Source organism: Babylonia areolata, chromosome 32 (assembly GCF_041734735.1).
Source record: "Babylonia areolata isolate BAREFJ2019XMU chromosome 32, ASM4173473v1, whole genome shotgun sequence".
Classification (NCBI taxonomy): Eukaryota; Metazoa; Mollusca; class Gastropoda; order Neogastropoda; family Buccinidae; genus Babylonia; species Babylonia areolata.
Window position 1 is genome coordinate 19,884,979 of NC_134907.1, and position 16,457 is coordinate 19,901,435.

The window sequence follows — 16,457 nt, forward strand, 5'->3', positions numbered from 1 at the left end:
CATGCTTAGCAAAAGAAGTTCCTGTTTGAACAAAAATTGATAATAATGACTGCTTTTGTTCTTGGGTCAGAATATCTGATCAAAGTGCCAAGTTTAGAGAATACAAAAAATATAACAGTAAAATGCAGTTTGCATGTAATTAGGCTTCTTTTTTTTTTGGGGGGGGGCGGGCCATCCCAGAGGTGCAATATTATTTTAAACAAGATGACTGGAAAGAACTCAATTTTTTATATTTTTATGCCAAATTTGGTGTCAACTGACAAAGTATTTGCAGAGAAAATGTCAATGTTAAAGTTTACCACGGACACACAGACACACACACAGACAACCAAACACCGGGTTAAAACATGGACTCACTTTGTTTACACAAGTGAGTCAAAAATGAAAAAAAAAAACAACTTTTAACATGACCGTAATATAACGTAACATAAAATATGGGAACATACAGTTTTGAAGAACATAACAAATTATAGGGGCACGATTTTGATGAACGTAACGCACATTATGGGTACATAGTTTTGATGAACATAACATACATTATGGGTACATATATTGAACAAAACGTACACTATGGATACATAATTTCTATGAACATCACATAACACAAATTATGGATGCATAGTTTGTTGAACATGACATAACAAATTATGGGTGCACAGTTTTGATGAACATAACATACATTATGGGTACATAATTATGAAATTTTTATACAGGCCAGGATGTCAGTGAAGGGCTGTCACCTCACTGAGATAAGACAGAGCTTACAGGTCAGGATGTCAGTGAAGGGCTGTCACCTCACTGAGAAAAGACAGCTTACAGGTCAGGATGTCAGTGAAGGGCTGTCACCTCACTGAGATAAGGCAGAGCTTACAGGTCAGGATGTCAGTGAAGGGCTGTCACCTCACGAAGATAAGACAGAGCTTACAGGTCAGGATGTCAGTGAAGGGCTGTCACCTCACGAAGACAAGACAGAGCTTACAGGTCAGGATGTCAGTGAAGGGCTGTCACCTCACCAAGGTAAGGCAGAGCTTACAGGTCAGGATGTCAGTGAAGGGCTGTCACCTCACCGAGGTAAGGCAGAACTTGCAGGTCAGGATGTCAATCACTATGACCTATTTGGACTCATTCATTTTGGGACTGCGTTGCTCTTGTTCAGCAAAATCACTGACACCACTTAAATGACCCTCAAAAACAGTGAATGCAGTTCAAATTCATGCCACACCATATCACATTTCATCAAGGGGTTCTTCAGACATCTGGTTAAGGAAACATCAACACACGGACAACCCGTCATCGGACTTGTATAACCTGAACTTCTTCCCCAGACAGAAATTACCATCGTTGTTCTGTTGTGGTCTTTTTGCACACACCAGAATATCTTCCATACCCAGCTAAGCCAAATGCTGCAGGTGTCTGGCTGACTTCCAGCCATTAAAACAAGGAACAGATTACCAATCACCGTTCACACTATTTAATACCATCATCTATTTAATATTTAACATCTATTGAAGCAAAAGCCCAATGCTTTAACCACTCGGCTGTCGGGCCAGTTACAAAACGTAGTAACGGCCTTTCAAGCTTTAGCCACACTGACAGTTCACTAAAATTCAGCATTCAAGGGAGTTAACGAGACATGACAAAGAGACGTAACAGCCGCCACACACACACAGGAAGTGAAGGCAGGGGAGGTAACTAAACTTACTCCTGGTCCGTCAGGAAGCCCGGGGTGCTGGGAGGAACGCTGGACGTGGCCGGCGAGGGAGCAGCGAAGCTGTGGGGGGTGTGGGGGTCCATGTCACACATGGGGCCGCTGTGGGGTCTGTAACATGCACAAACATCTGGGTCACTGGGTCTCTCTGTGCTGTGTGCTCAGGGCCACAGAGGGTGGAAAAGAAGTGGCACAACTTAATGAGACTGACACATCAACAATGGGACCCAGAGACACAACTTAATGAGACTGACACATCAACAATGGGACCCAGAGACACAACTTAATGAGACTGACACATCAACAATGGGACCCAGGGACACAACTTAATGAGACTGACACATCAACAATGGGACCCAGAGACACAACTTAATGAGACTGACACATCAACAATGGGACCCAGAGACACAACTTAATGAGACTGACACATCAACAATGGGACCCAGAGACACAACTTAATGAGACTGACACATCAACAATGGGACCCAGAGACACAACTTAATGAGACTGACACATCAACAATGGGACCCAGAGACACAATGATGTCAGATTCGGAGAGTTTATTTATATTATATTTGAATAATACATTGACTGGTCGTGATTTTTTTTTTCCAAACCTTTTTTATTATTTATTTTTAGTTTCCTTTTTTCCAAACCTTTTTCTTCAAAAACTTTTTTCAGTCTTTTTTTCAAAATTTTTTTTTTTTTTTTTTTTTTTTTCAGTTTTCTGTTTTCAAACTTACAAACAAACAAACAAAAAACCCCAAAAAATCTCACTTTTCCCCCCCATTTATAACCCACAGTCTCTCTCTCTTTGTCACCCAGAAAAAAAAAAATCACCATCAAAAATAGCATCAAAAGAAATGCTGGTACACACCACTTCACCATAACAATTATCATCCTCATCAGCATTATGAAGATGCCATTGGTATTACACTGTGTGTGTGTGTGTGTGTGTGTGTGTGTGTGTGTGTGTGTGTGTGTGTGTGTGTGTGTGTGTGTGTAGGTGTGTGTGTGCGTGCAGGTGTGTGTGTGTGTGTGTGTGTGTGTGTGTGTGTCTGTGTGCGAGTGTGTGTGTAGTTGTGTGTGTGTGTGTGTGTGTAGGTGTGTGTGTGTGTGTGTGTGTGTGTGTGCAGGTGTGTGTGTGTGTAGTTGTGTGTGTGTGTGTGTGTGTGTGTAGGTGTGTGTGTGTGTGTGTGTGTGTGCGAGTGTGAGTAGTTGTGTGTGTGTGTGTGTGTGTGTGTGTGTGTGTGTGTGTGAGTGTGTGTGTGTGTGTGTAGGTGTGTGTGTGTAGGTGTGTGTGTGTGTGTGTGTGTTAGTGCGTGTGTGCGCGTGCGTGTGTGCGCGCGTGTGTGTGTATGTAGGTGTGTGTGTGTGTGTGCGTGCGAGTGTGCGTGTAGGGAGGGTTGGGGGGGGATCTGTGTGTGTGTATGTAGGTGTGTGTGTGTGTGTGCGTGCGAGTGTGCGTGTAGGGAGGGTTGGGGGGGGATCTGTGTGTGTGTGTGTGTGTGTGTGTGTGTGTGTAGTTGTGTGTGTGTGTGTGTGTGTGTGTGTGTGTGTGCGAGTGTGTGTAGTTGTGTGTGTGTGTGTGTGTGTGTGTGTGTGTGTGTGTTTCTATGTGTGTGTGTGCATGTGTGTGTGTCTGTGTGTCAACAGTACCCAATGGAGCAGCACAGACAGACAGAAAAAGGATCAACTCTGTTTTCTCACAGACTTCACACCAATTTATCATGTTCCACAAAACTCTCTCTCTCTCTCTCCCTCACACACACACACACACACACACACACAAGACTGAAGCAAAACCCCCATGATCTTATCAATGCAAAACACTGCTTCCGTAAACATAACCACCTTCCAGAGAGAGAAGAAACATTTCACGGTACACAGCCCCTGTGTCTGGCATCAAGAAGACACCATCCGTTCTTTCCCCTGACTACATACATTCCTGGAGATTCCTCTCTCTCCTGCAGAAGAAAGGTCAGGTGTTGCTTTTCAGTCCCTTTCCCCGCCCTCGAACAGATTTTCTGACTGTACCCAAGACTGTCCAGTTATACACCATCCCCAAAGTATATCCTCAATACCAATCTTTTTCACTTAAAAAAAAAAAAAAAAAAGTGCTGTTCTCATGATTTGTGAATTTCATTTACTTTGAAAAATACATTTGTGCCAAGAATCTGATGTGCTATCCCTACCGAAAGCCATTTAAGTTCAGTGCCATTAATTCTGTGTATCTGGAAGAATTTTGTTTTCCAAGGGATTTCGCTCTGGCAGTTATGTGACTCTCAAGCATTCTACAATACAAGGATGAGAAAAAACGGCATTGTTAAAAGTGCTGTAAGAGCCACACATTCAAGTACGCATTCAATCTACCTTACCAAATAACTCCCTGTCTTCAACTGGTCCTTGTCTCCACACACACACACACACACACAAACACACACACAAACAGTACATACACACATACACACACATGCACAAACAGTACACACACACACAAACACACAAGCACACACACATATACACACACACACAAACTCACAAGCACACACATATATACACACATGCACACACACACAAACGCACACATACACACACAAACTCACAGAGACACAGACACAGACACAGACACACACACAGAGCTAATCAATGCAGTTTCATAAATCAAGCAATTCCATTTAGCACCACTTCACAAGTTCTGGTGAACACAAAGCCATTAGTGAAGAGGCTGCTGTGGAGAGTGGAAGGCCCTATTGTCTCCTCTTGATGGATCTTCACACACTCGGGCAGGTGTACGGGTATAACAGCGTTTCTCACAGGTGAGGCAAACATATTTCAAATATGTGCATACATGCAAACACGGACAGAAGAACTCTTGTATATGCATGGCCTGTGCGAACACACACACACACACACACACACACACACGCACGCACACACATCTCAACGCAGAAAATCCTCTAGTGATAATTCGTCATGACAACATTCGACTAATACACTGATGGATGGTTATGCTTTGTGCCCATTATTCTGGAACAGCTCGGTACCGTCTTGCTCATCCGCTACCAGTCAACGTAAAGGTTCCCTCCAAAAATAAACCTCACGAGTAGCAGCAACAAATGACGTAAATGTTCCTGTGTTTAGGTGACTGCCCTGACAAGAAGCAGCAAATGACATAGATGTTCCTATGCTTAGGTGACTACAGTGTCTTGTGCTGCTTCTCCTTCTCTCTTAACTCTGTGAAGAGTCATTTATCTATTTATCTATTAAGACATCCTGCCTTATAACTTGACGAAGCTTTCAATCTATTTATCAAAGTCTTGCTACAGTGCATATACTTGAAGAACCTTTCTATTTATTTATTTATCTATAAAGATGTCTTGCTATTGTGCACGTACTTGAGGAAGCTTTCTATATATTTATTTATTTATTAAGACGTTTTGCTGTAAGTGTATATATTTGAAAAAGCTCTACTTGAATCACTGGGGCGTCACACTGAAGAACTGTTCAACAGACTCTTCCTGGTCTATCGGCTGTGTGTCAGAAGCGCCTGGGTCTGTGCAAATGGTGTTCCCCGTCCACAGTGCAGTGGTGTCAGTCCATAGTTTTGCTTTTGTTTGTTTTCTGTTTTCACCTCCGTGACTGAAGTACTTTCTGGAAACTGTCTGCTCGGAGCATGCTTTCTGGATTGCTCGGAGCATGCTCTGGATTGCTCGGAGCGTGCTTTCTGGATTGCTTGGAGCATGCTTTCTGGATTGCTCGGAGCATGCTTTCTGGATTGCTCAGAGCATGCTTTCTGGAAACTGCTCACAGCATGCTTTCTGGATTGCTCGGAGCATGCTTTGGATTGCTCGGAGCATGGTTTCTGGATTGCTCGGAGCATGGTTTCTGGATTGCTCAGAGCAAGCTTTCTGGATTGCTCGGAGCATGCTTTCTGGATTGCTCGGAGCATGCTTTCTGGATTGCTCGGAGCATGCTTTCTGGATTGCTCGGAGCATGCTTTGGATTGCTCGGAGCATGCTTTCTGGATTGCTCGGAGCATGCTTTCTGGATTGCTCGGAGCATGCTTTCTGGATTGCTCGGAGCAAGCTTTCTGGATTTCTATCTCTATCTCTCTGTGTCAGACATGTCTGATATTTGTAACCTAAATTTGTAAGACCTTATGACACGGCACTTTGATTGTTCCTTGTCCAGCTGTGTTTGTTTTCTGACGGTGTCTATTTCGACACGACATTTTTATGACCCCCCACCCCCACCCCACCCCCTCCTCCCTCTCACCCCATCCAGAAAAAGAAAGAAAAATGAGAAGATTCTGTTTCAGCTGTGAAGGAAGTGTCTGTGGTGCACATGTGTGTGTGTGTGTGTGTGTGTGTGTGTGTGTGTGACACAGAGAGAGAAAAAGAGAGAGACAGACAGACAGACAGACACACACACACACACACACACACAGAACACTGAACACTTTAATGTCAATAGCTTTACAGCCCTAATGACATGGGGGTTCATAATACAAATAACAACATGCATCAACAGTAATAATATTGATGAAAACCAAAGCCAAAACGAAATCAATCAATCTGTGCAACAAAGTGCAGTTCGACCATCACAAAGAAAAAAAAAAACCGAGAAAGCAGAGCGACAGAGACAAACAGGAGAAGAGAGAGAAAACACACACGCACAAAAGCAACACCCACAAGCAACAGCACGAAGAGAAAAACCCACCACAATCCCCCCCCCAGTCCAGCCTATCCACAGCAATAATCAGTTCATTATCTCTTCCCCTCCCCAGCCCAATGAGCCGTTTTTACCCACAGCACAGACAGCACCCCTCCCACCCTCTCTCCTTCCCAACAAAGTAAGCCAATACAACATTAAACAACCACCATCACCAGGGTTTTCTTTATGTAACGACCACCATCACCAGGGTTTTCTTTATGCAACGACCACCGTCGCCAGGTGTGTTTTTTAGGTAACCTGCTTCCTCATCACACAACAGGACTTCAACGACCAACCAAAGAAGGAAGAAAATCGTTACTGCTGCTCTTACAAATGGTAGCCATTTGCCCACAACGTCACTGTCTCTTTTTTTCTTCTTTTTTTTCCTTTTCCCTCGTCATTAGCGCTAAGGATGCTGGTCGGACTTCTTATTAGCCCCAGTGTGTGTGCGTTTACATGTTTATGCATGTGTGTGTGTGTGTGTGTGTGTGTGTGTGTGCGTTAACATGTTAATGCATGTGTGTGTGTGTGTGTGTGTGTGTGTGTGTGGTGTGTGCGTTTACATGTTTATGCATGTGTGTGTGTGTGTGTGTGTGTTTGTGTTTGTGTGTTTGTGTGCGTGCGTGCGTGCGTGTATGCGTGCGTGCGTGTGTGTGTGTGTGTGTGTGCGTGTGTGTGTGTCGCCGTATGTGTGGGGGGAGGGAGCTCTACCCAGGTAGGCAGCCTGCTGTGTAAAGCCTGCTGTGAAGCCTGGTTTCTGACCAAGGACAGGCGCTATATAAGTATCTATGTGTCTGTAAAGTGCTTAGAGCTGGGTCTCTGACTGTGAACAGGCGCTATATAAGTATCTATGTGTCTGTAAAGTGCTTAGAGCTGGGTCTCTGACTGTGAACAGGCGCTATATAAGTATCTATGTGTTTGTAAAGTGCTTAGAGCTTGGTCTCTGACTGTGAACAGGCGCTATATAAGTATCTATGTGTTTGTAAAGTGCTTAGAGCTTGGTCTCTGACTGTGAACAGGTGCTATATAAGTATCTATGTGTTTGTAAAGTGCTTAGAGCTTGGTCTCTGACTGTGAACAGGCGCTATATAAGTATCTATGTGTTTGTAAAGTGCTTAGAGCTTGGTCTCTGACTGTGAACAGGCGCTATATAAGTATATATGTGTTTGTAAAGTGCTTAGAGCTTGGTCTCTGACTGTGAACAGGCGCTATATAAGTATCTATGTGTTTGTAAAGCCCTTAGAGCTTGGTCTCTGACTGTGAACAGGCGCTATGTAAGTATCTATGTGTTTGTAAAGCCCTTACACCTGAGTCTCTGACCGAGGACAGACACCGTACGTAAGTAACCATATCATCACATTCCACAGACCCAGGAAACTTCTTTACACAAAGCAAAGTTAGCACTGCCAACATGGCCTGCGTCCAGCTCAGTCAGCCATGCACTGAGGGAGGTGTCGGGGATCACAGGTTCGAGTCCTGAAAGGCCGACGACACTGAACTGCCACATGAGGGGTCAGATTCCCACCCCCCACAGACCTGAAAAGAGAGGTGGTGGTGGTGTTGTTTTTTTCCCCCCTACAGTTCGTTAACATTTTAAAGTGTCGTGCCCCCACAGGCTTCCCCCTCCTCCCTCCCCACTCTCTTCCAATACCGCATCACATAACCGGTGGAACGTGTACACAACAAGATTATTTTATTCACTATCCCTCTGCATGTGTGTCAGGCTGGATGGAAGGGAGTGACTGGGAGAAAAGGGTGGAGGGTTTTGGGGTGGGGTGGGGTGGGGTGGGGAAGAAGTCTTGTCAGGACACAGACAATACAGATATTGTGGGACACTAACCAAAAAAAGAAAAAAAGAGGGGGCAGGTGGGGAGGTGGTTGGGGAGAGGTGGGGTGTGTGTGGGGGGGCATATCAGGTGTGTGATTGATGTTATTTCTGTAGTCTTCATTTCTGCTGTCAGTTATTGCTGCAGGGAGGCATACTCTCTGTGTGTGTGTGTGTGTGTGTGTGTGTGTGTGTGTGTGTGTTCATTCAAACATCTCTCCACTAAAGTGCTAGCAATACTGGATGAGGAGGGGGTGTGGGGAGAACAACAACATTCACAAAACCCCCTTGCAAGAAGACACAAGACAAAATATACCAGCCTCAGAGAGAGTGAGGTGGAAACAAACAACCCTGAACCACTGTCTGATTTCCTCCTTTTACGTGTCTGCAGGCTTGTCATCCTCACCGACTTGTACAGCTACAAAGAAGAAGGTGGCAGAATGGTTAAGACACTGAACTGCCAGCACAGTGTGCCCTGAGGGTCTGGGTTCCATTCCCTCCCTCGCCCTGAATGTCTAGTCATTCGGATGAGACGATAAACTGAGGTCTCGTGCACAGTACACACTTGGCACACTGAAAAAGAACCCATGGCAACAAGAGTAATGTCCTCTGGCAAATTTCTGCAAATGAGAAATCTGATAGGTACACAAATAAATAATCAAGCACTCAAGGCCTGAAAAGTGTGTTGGGTCAGGCATCTGCCCAGCAGATGTGGTGTAGCATATATGGATTTGTCCGAATGCAGCGACACCTCCCTGAGAAACAGAGACAGAAAGCTGTACTACCACCTGGCGGTTCCACACTGTCAGCTGTGTGAGCCAGGCAACGCTCTGGCAGGCAGCTGATGATGTTGCAATCCCACAGCCGATTGGTTTATCACCATCAATGCCACTGAACACACAATCAACCGATCATCTTGTCACTCTTCCGGAAAGTGATCTGGACTGGGACTAGCTTTTACATGGAGAATGTCTGGAATAAAGCAGCAGCAAGAAAAAACCTTACACACACACACACACACACACACACACACACACACACACACACACACAAACATGTGACACTAATTAGCTCATCAATAACTCCTACAGACTATTCTTGAATCGAACCCAGCACCATCACACGCCACGACACGTGACAATGCACACCAGCTGGCAGCTCCAGTAAAGACCCCAATTAGCGACGATGGCCGTCAGGCCATTAAATCCAATGCGGTAGCGATGGGTGCTCTCTCTCTCTCTCTCTCTTGATGAACCTGAGACTGTCTACCTACTGTGTACCTACAGCAAAGCAATTCCATCACCGTCCAACCCCTCCCCACCCCACACACACCTCTCCTTCACACCATCCATCCCTCTCTGCAGTAAGCTGAGCGCCAACAGTGTGAGAAAAGGGGGTGAGGGGTGGAGGGTGTGTTGTATGGTTTTCCCTGGTGCCTTAAAACTCCACGAACCCTGCCGTTTCTGTCAGACTGGTCTGAAGGATCTCTGCACTGTCTGCTTCCTCTGCAGTCAGTGCTGTGGTGTGGGTAGCAAGGATTTGTTTTGGCAACCTGTCATGTTCTTGCTTTATTTAACTTTCTTTCTTCCCCTGCTGCGAAGACTGTTGTTTAGGTAGTAAGTGAGTCTTTCTTTGCTGTTTCATTTCTGAAAGAAACGAGTTGTGAGCAGGTTAACTTTTTCCTTTCTAAGAGAAACGAGTTGTGAGTGGATTAACTGTTTTATCTTTTTAGATAAATGAGTTGTGGGTGTGTTAACTGTTTCATTTCTCAAAGAAATGAGTTGTGAGTGGATTAACTGTTTTCTTTCTTAGAGAAATGAGTTGTGTGTGGCTTAACTGTTTTATTTCTCAAAGAAATGAGTTGTGAGTGGATTAACTGTTTTCTTTCTTGGAGAAATAAGTTGTGTGTGGCTCAACTGTTTTGTCTTTTTAGATAAACAAGTTGTGGGTGTGTTAACTGTTCCCTTTCTTAGAGAAACGAGTTGTGAGTGGGTTGACTGCTTCATTTCTCACAGAAATGAGTTGTGAGCAGGTTAACTTCTTCATTTCTTAGAGAAAAAAAAAAGTTGTCAGCATGTTAACAATTTGATTTCTTGGAGAAACAATGTGTGGGAGGGTTAACAATTTGATTTCTTTGGGAAACAATGTGTGGGAGGGTTAACAATCTGATTTCTTTGGGAAACAAAGTGTGGGAGGGTTAACAATTTGATTTCTTTGGGAAACAAAGTGTGGGAGGGTTAACAATTTGATTTCTTTGGGAAACAAAGTGTGGGAGGGTTAACAATTTGATTTCTTTGGGAAACAAAGTGTGGGAGGGTTAACAATTTGATTTCTTTGGGAAACAAAGTGTGGGCTGATTACCTGTCTCATGTCTCAGAGAAACAAGTTGTCAGTGGGATTTTAATGGTTTCCTTCCTGAGAGGAAGGAGTTGTGTGGGCTGATTACCTGTCTCATGTCTCAGAGAAACAAGTTGTGAGTGGGTTAAATACTTCATTTCTTTGAGAACCGAGTTACGAGCGAGCTGCTTCATTTCTTGGAAAAACAAATTGTGAGTGTGTTAACTGTTTCATTTCTTACAGAAACAAGCTGTGAGCAGATTAACTGTTTAATTTCTAAGAGAAATGAGTTATGAACCAGTAAACGGTTTCATGTCTTGGAGAAAAGAGTTGTGACCAGATTAAACCACTTTATTTTCTTTCAGGGGGTACCAACGTCTTGACGAACGTGACGAGACTCGCACCGCTTGGGAAAAGCCTGCTGCCAACCTTTGAGGAACCCCCTCAATCAAAAAAGTGTTCGACTGCTTCAAGGAGCCTCGGTGATCGACGATGAGTTCCAGGGAGGGAGGTTCCTCCCCACCCCCCACCCGCCCCCCATCCAAACACCAAGACCTCTTCCATCATCCGTCTAACACCACTAATTTGTAGAGGAAAACCCCATTCATCAGACAGGCTGGACTGACACTGTGAAGAGGCGAAACACAAGAAGAAAGAAGGTAACTAATTTTGTGAAACGGCATAAAATCGATGAACAACAACAACCACCACGTCCATCATCCCTCACGACGATGTGCTGAGTGTAAACTTGACTTTCATCGCCAACAGGAAACAGACCCAACCAGCTTTCATCGCCGGCAGTGAAAGCTTTGACAGACGGGAGCCTCTCCTACTGCTTCATCTTCCTGCTCTCCGTCCCACCCCCTGACTCCCCACTCTATCCCCCCCCCCACCCCCCAAACCCTCCTCCGGCTAAATACCATCCTTTCCACCAACGTACCACCATACACCACCCAAAGAAAGGAACCCGCAACATTCCACCACGATGATGATGACGACGACAACAGCAGCAATGACGTCCCAAGACCTGCTATTCTTCACCCCTGCACCACCACCACCACTGTACGACCACCCTCACCCCCCAACCCCTGTCCTCTCCAACCAGTCCCTGAACGTCACCCACGATGGGCGAGGAGGAGGAGGTGGAGGAGGATTGGGGGGCGGGGGTGGGGAGGAGGAGGGAGAGTGGGTGGGCAAGGTGGTGTACCTGTGCGTGCTGAGCGTGGTCATCGTGCTGGGCAACATCATGGTGTTTGCCTCCATCACCCTCATCAAGGCCATGCACCGCGTCTCCAACTACCTCCTGCTGTCCCTCGCCACTTCTGACCTCATGGTGCGTGGTGTGTGGTGTGTGTTGTGTGTGTGGGGTGGAGGGGTGGGGGGTTGGGGGCGGCGTGTGTTGCGTTGTGTTGTGTAAGTGTTGAAATGCGTTGTGTTGTAGATGTGTTGCTACCTCATGCTATCTCTCGTCACTGCTGACCTCATGGTGCAGGGGAGGGGGGTGGGTGAGGGTGCGGGGGATGCGTGTGTGTTAGTGTGTGTGTGTGTGTGTTAGGGGTGTGTGTGTGTGTGTGGGAGGGGGGGGTCAGTGTTTGTGTGTGTGTGTGTAGGGTGTGTGTGGAGGGGGAGGATGTGTAGGGTGTGTGTGTAGTGGTGTGTGTGTAGTGGTGTGTGTGTGTGTGTAGGGTGTGTGTTGTATGTGTGTGGGGGGGAGGGGGGGCCGGGGGTAGGTGGGGGCGTTTGTGTGTGTGTGTGTGTATGTGTGTGTGTGTGTGTGCAGGTGTAGGGTGGGTGGTTGTGTGTTGCGTTGTGTTGTGTTGTGCCGAGTAGTGCAGTGTAGTGAAATGAATTGGGGGGGGGGGGGGGGGGGGTGTTTGTGTGTGTGTGTTGTTTTTTTTAAAATTCAATTTCTATTTTGTTGTATGACAGTCAGTCATGTCAGACTGGGGCCATCAGAATAGCAGACTGCTGTCCCGGCTCTCTCTCTGTCTCTCTCTCCCTCCCTCTCTCTCCTTTCTTCTCTCTCCCCCTCTCTCTCCTTTCTTTCTCTCTCCCCCTCTCTCTCCTTTCTTTCTCTCTCCCCCTCTCTCTCCGTTCTTTCTCTCTCCCCCTCTCTCTCTCCTTTCTTTCTCTCCCTCCCTCTATCTCTCCTTTCTTTCTCTCTCCCCCTCTCTCTCCTTTCTTTCTCTCCCTCTCTCCTTTCTTTCTCTCTCCCTCTCTCTCTCCTTTCTTTCTCTCCCTCTCTCTCTCTCCTTTCTTTCTCTCCCTCTCTCTCCCTTTCTTTCTCTCCCTCTCTCTCTCTCCTTTCTTTCTCTCCCTCCCTCTCTCTTTCTTTCTCTCCCTCCCTCTCTCCTTTCTTTCTCTCCCTCTCTCTCTCCTTTCTTTCTCTCCCTCCTTTCTTTCTCTCCCCCTCTCCCTCCTTTCTTTCTCTCCCTCTCTCTCTCCTTTCTTTCTCTCTCCCCCTCTCCCTCCTTTCTTTCTCTCCCTCCCTCTCTCCTTTCTTTTTCTCCCTCTCTCTCTCTCCCTCCCTCCTTTATTTCTCTCCCTCTCTCTCTCCTCTCTCTCTCCCTCCCTCCTTTTATTTCTCTCTCTCTCTCTCTCTTTCATATAACAGTGGCAGTCTCTCCCTCTCTCTCTCCACTCTCTCGTTCTCTGTTTCACTCTCTCAGAACACAAATTTGGTTTTTTGACTCACTTGTGTAAACAAAGTGAGTCTATGTTTTAACCGGGTGTTCGGTTGTGTGTGTGTGTGTGTGTGTGTGTGTGTGTGTGTCCATGGTAAACTTTAACACTGACATTTTCTCTGCAAATACTTTGTCAGTTGACTTGGAATAAAAATAGGGAAAATTCTATTCTTTCCAGTCATCTTGTTTAAAACAATATTGCACCTCTGGGATGGGCACAGAAAAATAAAAAAAGAAGCCAAATTATATGCAAACTGCATTTACTATTATATTTATATATTCTTTTTATTCTCTAAACTTGGCACTTTGATCTGATATTCTGACACAACAACAAGAGCAGTCATTATTATCATTTTTTGTTCAAACAGGAACTTCTTTTGCTAAGCATGGAAGTTTAATTTATTTTGCAAACGTTTTGGTGCAAATAGTAAAAAAGGGAAATTAATCTGTAATTAATGCTAGGGGACTTAGTTTGCTTTAAACTGATCTTTCTCATCTTAAACATTACATTTTGAAATTATACTCAATACATAAAAAGCTTGTGTGTTTTACTCTCAGTGTACAGGGCTTTCACTATGTTCATTCGCCCAAGTGGTCTTTTTCAGAAAATACTAAAATCAATACAACGAGTGGACTTTATAGATCTATTGGCTGAGCCCTGAAGGTCATGGGCAAAAATCAATTGCGTACACATATTTATACACATTCAAAGCGCGTGCTCATATTCTTCGCGAACGCGAACAACACCATTTTCTTTCAAGTTGTTGACCTGCCCGTTCGATCCTATATTCAATGGACAATACACAATAACATGTGATGGAAAGTTGGAGAAAGAGACCGTTAAATATTTATTCAGAGAAAGATTTGTGAACACCTCATCACATCACTTACTGGATTATGCCCTAAACTGCCATAAAAATATCCACAGAATCAGTCGGAATTCACAGTTAAAAATTGTAAACCATGCGAGTTAATACCCTTGAATTAATGAAACGAAAAAAATTCCAGTCTTGACTTTTCTCAAAATGAAATCCTTTTCACTTCATACAACGTTTAGAAGTACTTGTACTTGGCTCTACATGTCATTAGTTTAACAAAATACTAAATATTCATATCAACTTTAAAACTACAAAACTAGAATGAACATAAAAGAGAAATTGAATCGACCGTGTAGTACTACATTTCCTGGCGGGTGTAACTTCTTCTTCTTCTTCATTCGTGGGCTGCAACCCCCACGTTCACTCGTATGCACATGAGTGGCCTTTTACGTGTATGACCGTTTTTACCCCGCCATGTAGGCAGCCATACTCCGCTTTCGGGGGTGTGCATGCTGGGTATGTTCTTGTTTCCATAACCCACCGAACGCTGACATGGATTACAGGATCTTTAACGTGCGTATTTGATCTTATGCTTGCATATACACACAAAGGGGGTTCAGGCACTAAGCAGGTCTGCACATGTGTTGACCTGGGAGATCGTAAAAATCTCCACCCTTTACCCACCAGGCGCCGTCACCATGATTCGAACCCGGGACCCTCAGATTGAAAGTCCAACGCTTTAACCACTCGGCTATCGCGCCCATAACTAAACTTGTACATCTATCTAGATCTAGAGAAAACGGCTAAATGTTGCAGTGTGATTGCGGCGATACGTCTCCTTTACCGCGGACTTAAAAAGAATTTTTTATTGCCATTAAAGATTTTTTTAATGCCCAAGATACACCAGAATAATATGATTCAAACAGCGTTCTCACTGCTAATACCGCAACTGATTTATTGCCCTTTAAAAAAGTATGTTCAAATATTAAATTTTAGAACGTCAGTTAAGGATCCATGATAGTGTAATGGGTAAGACAGTTTCTTCTCACCTGAACACGCGGGGTTCGAATCTGGTAAGGATTTTTTTTTTTTTTTTTTTTTAACCCGAAGCTTTATAATAACAAATACAGAACACATTTTAACACTTAGATTTTTTTTTTTTTTAAGTGTACCACAAGTGAGTCTTGAAGGCCTTGCCTCTCTTGTTCTTAATATGATCACAAGCTGGTTCTGCCATCTTATACTGTTGTCTAAACAAACACTGGAAATTATTCAACTCTTGTTGGTGTATGGAGAATGAAGTAAAGAAATAAAGTCACTAACACACACATACTTAACTCACACACACACAAGACACAAAACACATCATACATGCAATACACACACACATCTCTCCCTCTCTACACACAACACACACACACACACACACAAGACAAAACACACGATACACACAACACACACATACATCACACACACACGACACACACTCTTCCCCACCACATGAAGACATTACCTAACCCGTCTGCACTATGGATGAAGGAGGACTGGTCTTAGCTGCACTTACATCAACCCACAACTTTTAGCTCTCTCTGTTAAATGGGTTATGGAACCCACTCCTCTACCTCCTCTCCACACCATCCACCCCCTCTCTGAGGGCAACGGACGGGGAAGAACACAATATTGATTTCTTAACATCCACTTCAATACTTTTCTTTAGTTCTGATTTAAAAAAACAACAACCTAAAATACTGATTTTATAACACTGATGCCCACACATTTATTCAGTTCTGGTTTTTTTGTTGTTTTTTGGTGTGGTTTTTGTTGTTGTTTTTTTTTGTTTGTTTTTTTACATCCATGCCAATACATTTATTCAGTTCAATCTTTTTTTTTTTTTTAAATACCTAAATTATTGATTTCAGAACATCCATGCCTATACAATTACTCAGCGCTAAAAAAAAAAAAAAAAAAAAATTAAAAATAAAAAAATAAAAAAATTAAAAAATATCTTAACATGGACTCTGTGCCACATCAGCAAACCTACATTTTATCTGCAAGGCAGACAAACACTTTAGCCTACCTGCAACACAGTGTAACTGCTATGATTAAGCTGACTGGTCCGCTCAATGTTGTTTCAATGTAAAAACGCACGCGACTAGCTGAGCATCATCAGGTGGGACCATGGTTAGCAGTGACTGCCCAGGGCTTGTGATCAACAGGTCTAGAGCTTATGGATAATGTTACGACAGGAAAGTATGTGACCATGCCATGCCATGTTGTCGAAAATCAACTCCACAGAACAATTCTGACACTGGCATAACGTCGGAACAACCTGCGACTGAGCGAAACAAAATACGGAGAAATCTTAACAG

At 44.2% G+C, this 16,457-nt stretch overlaps 2 protein-coding genes across 3 annotated transcripts in view; one reads left to right on the forward strand and one right to left on the reverse strand.

The window, feature by feature from the left end:
* The window catches only part of LOC143276444 (signal transducer and activator of transcription 5B-like), a 63,171-nt gene that overhangs the window by 3,289 nt on the left and 43,425 nt on the right, over positions 1-16,457 (reverse strand). For both annotated transcript variants that reach the window (XM_076580936.1, XM_076580937.1), the window contains exon 20: positions 1,703-1,819. In XM_076580936.1, the coding sequence (XP_076437051.1) occupies positions 1,703-1,819 (117 nt within the window). The remainder of the gene's footprint in view (positions 1-1,702; positions 1,820-16,457) is intronic.
* LOC143276685 (histamine H2 receptor-like) overlaps positions 11,591-16,457 on the forward strand; it is a 6,934-nt gene continuing 2,067 nt past the window's right edge. Inside the window, exon 1 of the mRNA XM_076581321.1 lies at positions 11,591-11,919. Within this exon, the coding sequence (XP_076437436.1) occupies positions 11,599-11,919 (321 nt within the window). The 5' untranslated portion in view covers positions 11,591-11,598. The remainder of the gene's footprint in view (positions 11,920-16,457) is intronic.